This window comes from Salmo salar, chromosome 01 (assembly GCF_965601325.2).
Source record: "Salmo salar chromosome 01, fSalSal1, whole genome shotgun sequence".
Taxonomy (NCBI): domain Eukaryota; kingdom Metazoa; phylum Chordata; class Actinopteri; order Salmoniformes; family Salmonidae; genus Salmo; species Salmo salar.
Genome location: NC_138291.1, coordinates 176,258,134 through 176,274,070, shown reverse-complemented (window position 1 = coordinate 176,274,070; position 15,937 = coordinate 176,258,134). Strand labels below are relative to the sequence as shown.

The 15,937-nt window shown below is 44.2% G+C and overlaps 1 protein-coding gene across 1 annotated transcript in view; it reads left to right on the top strand.

The window, feature by feature from the left end:
- Window positions 1-15,937, top strand: part of LOC106571837 (A disintegrin and metalloproteinase with thrombospondin motifs 19) — a 119,655-nt gene that overhangs the window by 50,181 nt on the left and 53,537 nt on the right. The window contains exons 11-14 of the mRNA XM_014145308.3: window positions 2,560-2,661; window positions 4,258-4,403; window positions 5,095-5,243; window positions 12,526-12,653. Of these exons, the coding sequence (XP_014000783.1) occupies window positions 2,560-2,661; window positions 4,258-4,403; window positions 5,095-5,243; window positions 12,526-12,653 (525 nt within the window). The remainder of the gene's footprint in view (window positions 1-2,559; window positions 2,662-4,257; window positions 4,404-5,094; window positions 5,244-12,525; window positions 12,654-15,937) is intronic.

Below are 15,937 nucleotides of genomic sequence, written 5' to 3'. Positions count from 1 at the left end.
ATCCTGATACATCCAAATAATCTGTGACGTTCGCCCAATCCTGATACATCCAAATAATCTGTGACCTTCGCCCAATCCTGATACATCCAAATAATCTGTGACCTTCGCCCAATCCTGATACATCCAAATAATCTGTGACCTTCGCCCAATCCTGATACATCCAAATAATCTGTGACGTTCGCCCAATCCTGATACATCCAAATAATCTGTGACCTTCGCCCAATCCTGATACATCCAAATAATCTGTGAACTTCGCCCAATCCTGATACATCCAAATAATCTGTGACCTTCGCCCAATCCTGATACATCCAAATAATCAAATCAAATCAAATTGTATTGGTCACATCCATGTGGTTAGCAGATGTTAATGCGACTGTAGCGAAATGCTTGTGCTTCTAGTTCCGACAGTGCAGCAATATCTAAAAAGTAATATCTAACAATTTCACAACAACTACCTAATACACACAAATCTAAAGGGATGGAATGAGAATATGTACATATAAATATATGGATGAGCGATGACCGAGCGGCATAGGCAAGATGCAATAGATGGTATAAAATACAGTATATACAAAAGATATGTAAACATTATTAAAGTGGCATTATTAAAGTGACTAGTGATCCATTTATTAAAGTGGCCAATGATTTCGAGTCATCAGCGATGAAAACCCAAGCAGCGGAACTACTGTTTGATCATTATCCTACGCATTCCATCCCGTCGAGACAGATTCTTCAGTTTACGTACAGAATGTGTTCAGGAGAGATTAATGACATTAAGTTTAGTAGGGGTCTGAAACCTAAAGCACAGAGGTTCCTTGGTGTCCACATCACCAACGATCTAGCATGGTCCAAACATACCAAGACAGTCGTGAAGAGGGTACGACAAAACATTTTCCCCCTCAGGAGACTGAAAAGATTTGGCATGGGTACCCAGATCCTCAAAAAGTTATACAGCTGCACCATCGAGAGCATCCTGACTGGTTGCATCACTGCCTGGTATGGCAACTACTCGGCATCTGACCGTAAGGTGCTCCAGAGGGTAGACCGTACGGCCCAGTACATCACTGGGGTCAAGCTTCCTGCAATCCAGAACCTATATAATAGGCGGTGTCAGAGGAAAGCCCATAAAATTGTCAGAGACCCCAGTCACCCAAGTCATAGACTGTTTTCTCTAATAACGCACGACAAGTGGTACCGGAGCGCCAAGTCTAGGACCAAAAGGCTCCTTAACAGCTTCTACCCCCAAGCCATAAGACTGCTGAACAAATAATCAAATGGCCACCGGACTATTACATTGACCCCCCCCCCCCCTCCATTTGTTTTGTACACTGCTGCTACTCGCTGTTCATTATCTATGCATAGTAACTTCACCCCTACCTACATGTACAAATTACCTCAACTAACCTGTACCCCTGCACACTGACTCAGTACCGGTACCCCTGTATATAGCCTCGTTACTAACCTGTACCCCTGCACACTGACTCAGTACCGGTACCCCTGTATATAGCCTCGTTACTAACCTGTACCCCTGTATATAGCCTCGTTACTAACCTGTACCCCTGTATATAGCCTCATTACTAACCTGTACCCCCACACACTGATTCAGTACCGGTACCCCCTGTATATAGCCTCATTACTAACCTGTACCCCTGTATATAGCCTCGTTACTAACCTGTACCTCTGCACACTGACTCAGTACCGGTACCCCTGTATATAGCCTCGTTACTAACCTGTACCCCTGCACACTGACTCAGTACCGGTACCCCTGTATATAGCCTCGTTACTAACCTGTACCCCTGTATATAGCCTCGTTACTAACCTGTACCCCTGTATATAGCCTCATTACTAACCTGTACCCCTGTATATAGCCTCGTTACTAACCTGTACCCCTGTATATAGCCTCATTACTAACCTGTACCCCTGTATATAGCCTCGTTACTAACCTGTACCTCTGCACACTGACTCAGTACCGGTACCCCTGTATATAGCCTCGTTACTAACCTGTACCCCTGCACACTGACTCAGTACCCCCTGTATATAGCCTCATTACTAACCTGTACCCCTGTATATAGCCTCATTACTAACCTGTACCCCTGTATATAGCCTCGTTATTGTTATTTTACTGTGTTACTTTTTACTTTAGATTATTTGATAAATATTTTCTTAAACTCTTCTTGAACTGCACTGTTGGTTAAGGGCTTGTAAGTAAGCATTTCACGGTAATGTCTACACTTGTTCTATTCGACGCATGTGACTAATAAAGTTTGATTTGATGGATTGGACATCATTGTGAAGAGTAGTAGTGAGTGCCAATACTTTTTTATTTTGTCATTTTCCAATAACACCTATTTCCATGATGCATTGAAAACTCTTTTATACAGTGTGTCCTTCATAAAGCACATATAACATTTTTTAACAGTGATTCAAGTAAATAAACATAGACAGCATCATAAAAATGTATGTCAATAAACTTTATTTCTCTGTGTGTGTGTGTGTGTGTGTGTGCGTGCGTGCGTGCTTGCGTGCGTGCGTGTGTGTGTGTGTGCGTGTGTGTTTCAGTATGTGATGTGTTCAGGGCTGTGGTGCCGGGTGGATGGAGAGAAGGATTGTAAAACCAAACTGGACCCACCCATGGATGGCACAGAGTGTGACCCTGGAAAGGTAGGTAGAACCACAGCAATGGATTACCATACAGTACATGGATTTGTGTAGCACATGTGGAGGACTTTTTCACATGACTTCATTCAAGTTTTTTTATAAAAACTAAATGTACATCCCAAATTGTACCAAATGGTATAGTGTACTATTTGTTATATAGGGTGCTATTTGAGACGTTTTGTCCTATTGTTAGATCGAAACAACTTAACTTTATAATTACAGCATACAGCTTTTCAGACCAAAAAAAAGTATTTGATTATTTTTCAGGGTAGACTCTGTTGCATCCATTTCTACCTCTGTGTCCGCATCCCTAATTACGCTTATATCCCTTCTGAATATAGTGCACTACATTTGACCAGAGCCTTGCAAAAGTAGTGGACTATCTAGGGAATAGGGTGCTATTTGGGACGTAACCAATGTCTTTATTAATTCATCATATTTTCATCACCTTAAAATCAGCCAATCAACACGATATAGGTCACTACCAAATGGTCCCTCAATACCAGCTTCACAAATATGAAATCATCTTTTCCACACAAGCCCAAGCAAGCAGTTGCTGCAAGAGAAAAGAGTGCGAGTGAGGGAGAGAGAGAGAGAGAGAGAGAGAGAGGGAAAGCGAGAGAGCGTGAAAGAGCGAGCGAGAGAGAGAAGAGAGAGAGAGAGACAAGAGAGAAAGAGAGAGCCATCCTCTCTCCGAGATATATTATAAACAGGCAGATGAGAAACAGCCTGTGGGCCAAGGGAAGGGTCCAGCTGTGGCTGCTCACGGCAAACCCCTGGCCCTGCTTCAGACCGTCTCCACGTCCCTTTGTGTATCCACGCTGACAGGCAACATGATGCAGAGCACCGCGCGGAGCCCGACCATCGTAAACCCAGCTAGTAACGCCACCAGGAACGTGTTGTATGTACGCCACGGTTGAGCATTAGGTATTAGAGTAGTGAAGTACAGAAGGGAGTCTATTAAGACTTTGTCCTTAGATGCACCATTTATAATCTGTAACAGCCCATGTAGAAATTCAAGTTCAGTCTCTTGTAGAAATATGATTTCATTGATCGCCGAAGTGTACTTTGGGAAACATATTTTGGGGGGGGAGGGGGGTCTTTGAATAAGGCCAGTGAACTCTGGAGAATGTTACGTGTCATCAGAGTGGACAGGGCGTATTAAACAGTGAGACCCCTCTTCCAGGGCAGTGTTTGAATTATTTCAGGTATCTTGGAATGGGTGGGTTGTATCAGTGAAAAGTTGACGTTAGAGAGTTCCATCCTGTCAACAGAAGTGTCAATAGTAATGATGATGAGCACAAACCAGAGTAAGGGAGATTGCCAGTGTTCAATCAGACCCTGAATCGTCTGTTTACATAGCTCAACACATCAGCCGCCACATAATCAGCAGCACGTCAACGGCAAGGCCGAGTTACACTGTGAGTGCAGCATTGTTTTGTATTAGTGTTGGGTTCAGGAGTGTTTGCGTTCACAGTTGTTCAGTAGTGGGGTTTGATGATGTCATTGGACAGGGTTGTAGGTTTGGACACTGTGTGATTTATTCAAGTGTGTGTGTGTGTGTGTGTGTGTGTGTGTGTGTGTGTTGTACTCATGCAGTGGTGTCGTGCTGGGGAGTGTGTGAGCAGAGCGGTGCCAGTGGAGCCAGCCATGGGGGAGTGGAGCACCTGGGGGTCCTGGGGAACATGCAGTCCAACCTGCAGCACTGGCATCAGTGGACGCCAGCGCAAGTGTGAGAGTCCCAGGTACTTTACACTGTAACATCTGTCTCTGAGTAGAGTCCCAGGTACTTTACACTGTAACATCTGTCTCTGAGTAGAGTCCCAGGTACTTTACACTGTAACATCTGTCTCTGAGTAGAGTCCCAGGTACTTTACACTGTAACATCTGTCTCTGAGTAGAGTCCCAGGTACTTTACACTGTAACAACTGTCTCTGAGTAGAGTCCCAGGTACTTTACACTGTAACATCTGTCTCTGAGTAGAGTCCCAGGTACTTTACACTGTAACATCTGTCTCTGAGTAGAGTCCCAGGTACTTTACACTGTAACATCTGTCTCTGAGTAGAGTCCCAGGTACTTTACACTGTAACATCTGTCTCTGAGTAGAGTCCCAGGTACTTTACACTGTAACATCTGTCTCTGAGTAGAGTCCCAGGTACTTTACACTGTAACAACTGTCTCTTTGAGTAGTCCCAGGTACTTTACATCTTTGAGTACATTTTAGTCATTTAGCAAACACTCTTATCCAGAGCAATTGGGATTCAGTGCTGAAGGGCACGTGGACAGATTTGTCACCTTGTCAGCTTGGGGATTCGAACCAGCAACCTTTCAGTTACTGGTCCAACGCACCTTATCCGCTAGGCTACAGGAGCTTTACTTCTTTGATCTTGACCTTCATTCTATGCATTTTGTTTTGTATTGTCTCTGTGGGACCAGTGGGAAAAGCCGGGACTGTGTCGGCTCCAGGATGCAGTACAGGCTGTGTGAGAACCTGCCCTGCCCTGCTGGGAGCCCCAGCTTCAGAGACCAACAGTGCCAGACCTTCAATCGCCCCTCCCTACACTGGCACTCCGTCATGGATGATGGTATATATTTAGATCATTAAAAAAAAATTCATTGCAGATCAGACTTGCAAAGGCTGCCTATCATACACCCCCGATTTCGCATTTCAGCACCATTGTCACACTCATTGCGCCTCGCTTGCGCCTCGCTTGCGCCTTGTATCCCCCCGGTAGTTGAGGCGACAATGTCAAACCATACTGCTGTCTCGTCCATGGTAATGATGCTCTCCTTTATCTTATTTTGCCCTACGATACTCACTGAAGTTCACACCGGCATTTATTTGAAACATTTATTTGCTGAAATGCTGATGCCCGGCTATTAAAAGGGACAGGCAGCTATTTGAGACTGCGTTTAATTGAAGTTTTACTGTAAACTATTCACAATTACTGCAGTGCAGTTCTCTAAAACACTTAGACTTAGACTAACTCTCAAACTCTTAATATCTTGCTTTGCTCAAGCCTCTTTCTTGGTCTAATTGTGCCTGTTCGGGTAGAGTTGGTAGCCAAGCCGGTCTGTGTGTGTTTGAGCGTGCTGTGCGCGTACCTGTGAGTGTGTGTGTGTGTGAGGCCCATGTTAGCGGCAGCCCCAGGCTACAGTAATTGAACCAGGGTTCTGTGCAGAATGACAAACAGGCTCTCCAGTGGCTCTCTCTCTGCTCTGGATGACATCACTGGATGACATCACTAGATGACTTCACTGCACAGACGCTCTGCCTGCTGGAGCACAAAGCTCCTTTCATCAGGCAAGGGGTCTCTCTCTCCTTCTCTCCCTCTCTATTTCTCTCTGTCTTCTTATCTATCTCTCTCTCTCCTTCTCTCCCTCTCTATTTCTCTCTGTCTTCCTATCTATCTCTCTCTCTCCTTCTCTCCCTCTCTATTTCTCTCTGTCTTCCTATCTCTCTCTCTCTCTCTCTCTCTCTCTATTTCTCTCTGTCTTCCTATCTATCTCTCTCTCTCCTTCTCTCCCTCTCTATTTCTCTCTGTCTTCCTATCTATCTCTCTCTCCTTCTCTCCCTCTTTATTTCTCTGTCTTCCTATCTATCTCTCTCTCCTTCTCTCTCTCTCTATTTCTCTCTGTCTTCCTATCTATCTCTCTCTCTCCTTCTCTCCCTCTCTATTTCTCTCTGTCTTCCTATCTATCTCTCTCTCCTTCTCTCCCTCTCTATTTCTCTCTGTCTTCCTATCTCTCTCTCTCTCTCCTTCTCTCCCTCTCTATTTCTCTCTGTCTTCCTATCTATCTCTCTCCTTCTCTCCCTCTCTATTTCTCTCTGTCTTCCTATCTATCTCTCTCTCCTTCTCTCCCTCTCTATTTCTCTCTGTCTTCCTATCTATCTCTATCCTTCTCTCCCTCTCTATTTCTCTGTCTTCCTATCTCTCTCTCTCTCTCTCTCTCCTTCTCTCCCTCTCTATTTCTCTCTGTCTTCCTATCTCTCTCTCTCTCTCTCTCTCTCTCTCTCTCTCTCTCTCTCTCTCTCTCTCTCTCTCTCTCTCAATTAAATTCATTTTCAATTCAATTTCAAATTCAATTTCAATTTAATGGGCTTTATTGGCATGGGAAACATATGTTCACTCACAAAAGTTCCAGAAGAATAAAGACATTTCAAATGTCATATTATTTCTACATACAATGTTGTAGTGATCTGCAATAGTTAAAGTACAAAAGGAAAAATAAATACACATAAATATAGGTTATATTTACAATTTACATCTTGCTGCTGTGATGTCACACTGTGGTATTTCACCCAATAGATATGGGAGTTTATCAAAATTAGATTTATTTTCAAATTCTTTGTGGGTCTGTGTAATCTGAGGGAAATATGTGTCTCCAATATGGTCATACATTTGGCAGGAGGTTAGGAAGTGCAGCTCAGTTTCCACCTCATTTTGTGGGCAGTGTGCACATAGCCTGTCTTCTCTTGAGAGCCAGGTCTGCCTTCTGTGGCCTTTCTCTCTCTCTCTCTCTCGTCTCTCTCTCTCTCTCTCGCTCTCTCGCTCTCTCTCTCTCTCTCTCTCTCTCTCTCTCTCTCTCTAATTATCTCGATGTCCCTCTCTCTTTGTCTCTACCTCTCATTTGATTGGTTAAAGATCATACACTGTCAATGAAGATATGAAGCAACTGCTTCTTTGGAAACCTAACCATAGGCTATATTATCCAGGTGCATTTGTGATAACTAAAAGGTCGCAGATTTGAATCCCTGAGCTGATTGGTGAAGAATCTGTCGTTGTGCCCTTGAGCAAGACACTAAACCCTAATTGCTCCTGTAAGTCGCTCTGGATAAGAACATCTGCTAAATGACTAAAATTAAAATTATAGCTTGCGGATACAATGCATTCCTCAAATGCACTCATGGCTGATATAGATGATCAAAACCATCTTTGATAAGTAACAGGTATTTAGACTGGCTCCCGATGCTCCCAATCCCACATTCCTCCATATTTGGAGCAGAGAGGGGTAAAAATTGGCTTCGACTGTGAGATTTGGGAGATAGCGAGTGTTGGACATCCCATGTGTACAACACGATGCTGCTGCTGGAAGGCTACTCACATAGCTCTGACCTCAAGCCTGCGTCTCAAACGCCATCCTATTCCCTATATAGTGCACTACTTTTGCACTACTATGGGCCCATTTGGGATGCAGACCAAGTCTGCGCTCGGTGCCAAGTCCTGGCATATTGCACAAATCAGTATAAACCTGTCGGCCGCATGTATGCACGCTTAAGTGTTCAAAGATGGGGATTGAATGTTTACAACGTAGCCTCGTCAAACACTGGAAGAGATTAATGCGCCTGGAGGATGTTTCGCGACCGTTTCGCGACGCCGCAATTAGTTACATCTTGGCCCCCTGCTCAACCAAGCTAGACCAAAACGAAGGCGGCTGGCTTTTTAAACATATCGCTGGCTTTTTAAACATATCGCTGGCATAAACATTTTGACAGGTGACGAGATAAGGATGTAAGAGAGTGTAGGGTTTATGAGGAAAGCAGCTGGCCCTGCTCCAGCGGTGTTCTGTTTAAAGCATCATTAAGATTCCAGACTCCACGTGAGCTTTTAAAAGGGCAATCTGCAGTTCAAACAACAACAACAAAGTGGAGACCCCGCCACTGTTTTGGTAAACATCTGAGAATTGGAGCTGGACATTTTTTACCACTTTCAAATTCATAGATATTGCTATGGCATCATGTTTTAGGGAAGACCCAGATACAGACAGTGTCAAAGTAACAAAAGTTTATTACTAGAACAGGGGGCAGGCAAAACGACAGATCAACGGCAGGCAGACGTCAGTAATCCAGATCAGAGTCAAAAGGTACAGAACGGCAGGCAGTTTCAGGGCAGGCAGAGGTCAATATTCCAGGGCGGTGTGACAAGGTACAGAACGGCAGGCAGGCTCGGGGTCAGGGCCGGCAGAATGGTCAAAACCGGGAAAACTAGAAAACAGGAACTATAGAAAAAGAAAGGAGCAAGGGGAAAAATGCTGATAGGCTTGACGGACAAAACGAACTGGTAACAGACAAACAGAGAACACAGGTATAAATACACTGGGGATAATGGCGAAGATGGGCAACAGTTGGAGGGGGGTGGAAACAAGCACACAGACATGTGAAACAGATAAGGGTGTGACATATGGATACAAGGACTAACCATTGATGAGATCAACATTTGAATTAAAAAAATACATGTACCAATTGCAGATTGCCCCTTTAAACACTGCATATTTATCTTGTTTCGAAAACATATACACACTTGCTGCATGCAGGCTGCACAGTAGGCCCTCCTAGTCCTATAGATATCTAAGTATGGAGTCAGTCCACCACCTAAAGGTATCGTGTAACCCAGGGCTCTCCAACCCTGTTCCTGGAGAGCTACTCTCCTGTAGGTTTTCGCTCCAACCCCAATTGTAACTAACTTGATTCAGCTTATCAACCAGCTAATTATTAGAATCATGTGCACTAGATTGGAGTTGGAGTGTAACCTACAGGATGGTAGATCTCTGGGAGAGATCCCTGATGTAAATGTCAATACAATGTTAACTATTTTAGGTTTCTCAGAATAGAAATCAGTCTTTGCACATTGACCAAAGATTGTGTGTGAAAAATCAAATTTGTGTCTATGCCATGCATTATAATGTGTTATGCATAGTTCATAATGTGTTATAAATGTGCTTCTAAAACATCATGAAGAAGTTATCCATAGAAAACAGAAAGTGTCACCAAATGTTTTTTATAAATGATGCATCCAGTCCAGTTGTATTATTCACCAACATTTAGTCAGTGTGTTTAAACTCCAGAGATAACAGAGCTCCATGAGCTCAGACACGCCGCGGAGACTAACGGCTGAAAGATGCAGTTGGCCGTCCTATCGCCTCTGAATATCAGCCGTCAATTTCTGTTCATTTTCCAACAATTCTACATGTTGAAACGGCCCAAACAGCCAAACAATGTTTGTCATCACCCAGCAGGTGATAGCTAACACATTGCAGCCACATGCTGCTTTTAACCATTGGATCTCTGGCGTGTCTGACCTCTAAAATGTAACTTGCTGAGATGTCTGGGTTGAACGTATTTTTAGCTGGTTGTCATAAAGGTCACAATGGGGTCATGTAACGGTCATGAACATAGAGCATGGTGATATGATATCATATGCCTTAACACAAATAGCTGTGGTACACTCTTAGGAAAAAAAGAGTTCCAATGGGTTCTACATGGAACCAAAAGGGTTCTACATGGAACCAAAAGGGTTCTACATGGAAGCCAAAAGGGTTCTACCTAGAACCAAAAAGGGTTCTTCAAAGGGGACAGCCGAAGAACCCTTTTAGGTTCTAGATAGCACCTTTCTTTCCTGAGTGTAGTAGTTCAAAGCTAATAGATATGGTATCGGGTATGAACATCAAGATGGGGTCATGTAGGGGTAATGTGGGGTAATGTGGGGTTGTGTATGGGTAATGTGGGGTTGTGTAGGGGTAATGTGGGGTTGTGTAGGGGTAATGATGGGGTTGTGTAGGGGTAAAGATGGGGTTGTGTAGGGGTTGTGTATGGGTAATGATGGGGTTGTGTAGGGGTAATGATGGGGTTGTGTATGGGTAAAGATGGGGTTGTGTATGGGTAATGATGGGGTTGTATATGGGTAAAGATGGGGTTGTGTATGGGTAATGATGGGGTTGTATATGGGTAATGATGGGGTTGTGTATGGGTAATGATGGGGTTGTGTAGGGGTTGTGTATGGGTAATGATGGGGTTGTGTATGGGTAATGTGGTGTTGTGTATGGGTAATGATGGGGTTGTGTAGGGATTGTGTATGGCTAATGATGGGGTTGTGTATGGGTAATGATGGGGTTGTGTATGGGTAATGATGGGGTTGTGTATGGGTAATGATGGGGTTGTGTATGGGTAATGATGGGGTTGTGTATGGGTAATGTGGGGTTGTGTAGGGGTAATGTGGGGTTGTGTAGGGGTTGTGTATGGGTAAAGATGGGGTTGTGTATGGGTAATGATGGGGTTGTATATGGGTAAAGATGGGGTTGTGTATGGGTAATGATTGGGTTGTATATGGGTAAAGATGGGGTTGTGTAGGGGTAATGTGGGGTTGTGTATGGGTAATGTGGGGTTGTGTATGGGTAATGATGGGGTTGTGTATGGGTAATAATGGGGTTGTATATGGGTAAAGATGGGGTTGTGTATGGGTAATGATGGGGTTGTGTATGGGTAATGTGGGGTTGTGTAGGGGTAATGTGGGGTTGTGTAGGGGTTGTGTATGGGTAAAGATGGGGTTGTGTATGGGTAATGATGGGGTTGTATATGGGTAAAGATGGGGTTGTGTATGGGTAATGATGGGGTTGTGTATGGGTAATGATGGGGTTGTGTATGGGTAATGATGGGGTTGTGTATGGGTAATGATGGGGTTGTGTATGGGTAATGATGGGGTTGTGTATGGGTAATGATGGGGTGGTGTAGGGGTAATGATGGGGTTGTGTATGGGTAATGATGGGGTTGTATATGGGTAAAGATGGGGTTGTGTATGGGTAATGATGGGGTTGTGTATGGGTAATGTGGGGTTGTGTAGGGGTAATGTGGGGTTGTGTAGGGGTTGTGTATGGGTAAAGATGGGGTTGTGTATGGGTAATGATGGGGTTGTATATGGGTAAAGATGGGGTTGTGTATGGGTAATGATGGGGTTGTGTATGGGTAATGATGGGGTTGTGTATGGGTAATGATGGGGTTGTGTATGGGTAAAGATGGGGTTGTGTATGGGTAATGATGGGGTTGTGTAGGGGTTGTGTATGGGTAATGATGGGGTTGTGTATGGGTAATGATGGGGTTGTGTAGGGGTTGTGTATGGGTAATGATGGGGTTGTGTATGGGTAAAGATGGGGTTGTGTGATGGGTAATGATGGGGATGTGTAGGGGTAATGATGGGGTTGTGTAGGGGTAATGATGGGGTTGTGTAGGGGTTGTGTATGGCTAATGATGGGGTTGTGTATGGGTAATGATGGGGTTGTGTATGGGTTAAAATGATAGAGCATGGTAATATGATATGAAAGGATAGGATCTGATAGGTTCGGAAAAAATTATAGGATAGGATAGGATATTCTCTATATGGTGACCTACTTTACATTAAATGGCACCATATTCTCTATATGGTGACCTACTTTACATTAAATGGTACCCTATTCTCGTAATGGTGACCTACTTTACATTAAATGGCACCCTATTCTCTATAAGGTGACCTACTTTACATTAAATGGCACCCTATTCTCTATATGGTGACCTACTTTACATTAAATGGTACCCTATTCTCGTAATGGTGACCTACTTTACATTAAATGGCACCCTATTCTCGTAATGGTGACCTACTTTACATTAAATGGCACCATATTCTCTATATGGTGACCTACTTTACATTAAATGGCACCCTATTCTCTATATGGTGACCTACTTTACATTAAATGGTACCCTATTCTCTATATGGTGACTTACTTTACATTAAATGGCACCCTATTCTCTATATGATGACCTACTTTACATTAAATGGTACCCTATTCTCGTATATGGTGACCTACTTTACATTAAATGGCACCATATTCTCGTATATGGTGACCTACTTTACATTAAATGGCACCCTATTCTCTATATGATGACCTACTTTACATTAAATGGCACCCTCTCTTCTCTACTCTCCCCAACCCCCACCTCCTGTCTCCTCTTCTCCTCCCCATATCCTCTCTCTTCCTCTCCCCTCCCTTCCTCCTCCTCGCTCTCCTCGCTTCCTCCTCCTCTCTCCCCTCCCCTCCCCTCCCCTCTCTCTCTTCCAGAGAGGCCTTGTACACTGTTCTGTTCCTCCACAGGGAAAGAGCAACCCCGTCTCCTAGCTGAGAAGGTGCTGGATGGAACCTCCTGCGGCTCTCAGGAGTCTGGCCTCTGTGCTAACGGGACATGTCAGGTACACCAGTCATGTGACAGGGGACTTTTCAGGTACACCAGTCATGTGAAGTTGCCCCTAGACGCTGATCTTGGGTCAGTGCATATCTCCACTAATGGTTACGGTTAGGCTTGGGGCAAGGGAAGCGGATCCTAGATCTGTACCTAGGGGAAACTACATGTCATGTGGAATGGCACTTGTCAGGTACACCAGTCATGTGACATTGGACTTGTCAGGTACACCAGTCATGTGACATTGGACTTGTCAGGCACACCAGTCATGTGACAGGGGACTTGTCAGGTACACCAGTCATGTGACATTGGGCTTGTCAGGCACACCAGTCATGTGACAGGGGACTTGTCAAGTACACCAGTCATGTGACAGGGGACTTGTCAGGTACACCAGTCATGTGACAGGGGACTTGTCAGGTACACCAGTCATGTGACATGGGACTTGTCAGGTACACCAGTCATGTGACATTGGACTTGTCACGTACACCAGTCATGTGACAGGGGACTTGTCAAGTACACCAGTCATGTGACATGGGACTTGTCAGGTACACCAGTCATGTGACATGGGACTTGTCAGGTACACCAGTCATGTGACATGGGACTAGTTAGGTTCCAGGGTGTTCTACATTTTCAGTAATTCTATGGTAGATTTACACAATATAGTTCTAAATAAACTGGAAGTTTTGCATCGCTTAATGGTACACAAAACCCAAAGCGCTGGAGATTTTTATAAGTGTTATTTGCAGCCATCTCACTCAACAAAACTTTTTTTTGTAACGTCTCTGATGCAGGTTAGTCTGATGTCACAGTTCTCGGACAGCAAAACTGTGAAAAATGTTCCATATTGCAGAAAGAGAAAGTCATTTTCCAAGCTGTTTCCCCAACACATATTTTTTTAATACCACAAAAAAACGCATTCCATGTCTCCTTCCAAACAAAGTCTTCAATGTCAAGTCCAGCTAGAAAATAAATGGTGCTTAAATCACTGACCCAAAATGGTACTTAAATCACTGACCCAAAATGGCGCCCTATTCTCTATTTAGTGCACAATTGTTTTTACCAGGGCCCATAGGGCTTTGGTCAAAAGTAGTGCACCGTGTAGGGAATAGTGTGCAATTTGGGTCACAGACCCATTGTTATCGGCAGAGCCCCACGGTCACCCTCCATTATGTTGACTGCACTCCCAGGAGCAGGAGAACGTGCCTTCAGTAGACAGACGATCGCTCCAATGACCAGAACCTCTTTCTCTGGTAGAAAAATAGACAACTGGGGAATATTTCAGAAAACACAGGGATGATTTGCGGGGATTATTTCCTGCTATCTGGGCTGGAGAGAGATGAAAAGAGAGAGATGAAAAGAGAGAGAGAGGAAGAGAGAGGAAGAGAGAGAGGGGAAGAGAGAGAGAGAGAGAGAGAGAGAGAGAGAGAGGAAGAGAGTGAAGAAGAGAGAGAGAGATAGAGGAAGAGAGAGAGCGCAAACGAGAGACAGGCAGACAGACATGATAGAGAGAGAGCACGCACAAAAGAGAGAGAGAGCAAAAGAGGGACAGACAGACAGGCAGGCAGACAGGCAGACAGACAGACAGACAGACAGACAGACAGACAGACAGACAGACAGACAGACAGACAGACAGACAGACAGACAGACAGACAGACAGACAGACAGACAGACAGACAGACAGACAGACAGACAGACAGACAGACAGAAAGCGAGAGAGAGAAACAGTAATATGTTGCCCTGGCGTTGTAAGGATGTTTCCACGCTCCCAGAGTAGGTCATGGCCCAAGCCCCAGCACACACCCATCATCCTCTCTGACACACGGATGGCCCATCTGTGAACTGCTGGCACTTGGTCAAAAGAATCTGCTCTCCAGCTACATTTCTTTTTAAACTTTTTTTTTTAACCTTTATTAAACTAGGCAAGTCAGTTATGAACAAATTCTTATTTACAACGACGGCCTACCGGTGAGCATTGGGTTAACTGCCTTGTTCAGGGGTAGAATGACAGATTTCTACCTTCTCTGCTCGGCGATTCAATCCAGCAACCTTTCAGTTACTGGCCCCACGCTCTAACCACTAGGCTACCTGCTGCCTCTATTGCATAGTACTGTCTGATCACCATAGTACTGTTTGATCACCATAGTACTGTCTGCTCACCATAGTACTGTCTGATCACCATAGTACTGTCTGATCACTATAGTACTGTCTGATCACCATAGTACTGTCTGATCACCATAGTACTGTCTGATCACCATAGTACTGTCTGATCACCATAGTACTGTCTGATCACTATAGTACTGTCTGATCACTATAGTACTGTCTGATCACCATAGTACTGTCTGATCACCATAGTACTGTCTGATCACCATAGTACTGTCTGATCACTATAGTACTGTCTGATCACCATAGTACTGTCTGATCACTATAGTACTGTCTGATCACCATAGTACTGTCTGATCACCATAGTACTGTCTGATCACCATAGTACTGTCTGATCACCATAGTACTGTCTGATCACCATAGTACTGTCTGATCACTATAGTACTGTCTGATCACCATAGTACTGTCTGATCACCATAGTACTGTCTGATCACCATAGTACTGTCTGATCACTATAGTACTGTCTGATCACCATAGTACTGTCTGATCACCATAGTACTGTCTGATCACCATAGTACTGTCTGATCACTATAGTACTGTCTGATCACCATAGTACTGTCTGATCACCATAGTACTGTCTGATCACTATAGTACTGTCTAATCACCATAGTACTGTCTGATCACTATAGTACTGTCTGATCACCTGACTGCGTTAGTACTGTCTGCACTGGGCAGTGGTCCTAGTAGTACCCTGGTCTGGTGTACACCTGACGATGCTCTATCACCGCCTCGCCCGAATTAGTGAAGGTTCTGGCTAAACTGGGCCTGTTTGGTTCCTAGTGAATACACCCCTGGCTAAACTGGGATGTACAATACACATTAACAGATGCTCTATCACCCGCCTCCAGCCCAAATCAGCCCTCCACCCAAAGTCGTCTCTTATTGTGCAAACATATGTCAAGACCTGTCTAGATTACAGTAGTAGTAGACAGTAGTATGTAGACAGTAGTGTGTAGACAGTAGTATGTAGACAGTAGTATGTAGACAGTAGTGTGTAGACAGTAGTGGTAGACAGTAGTATGTAGACAGTAGTGATGTAGACAGTAGTGTGTAGACAGTAGTATGTAGACAGTAGATGTGAGATAGTAGCTATGTAGACAGTAGTGGTAGACAGTAGTATGTAGACAGTAGTGA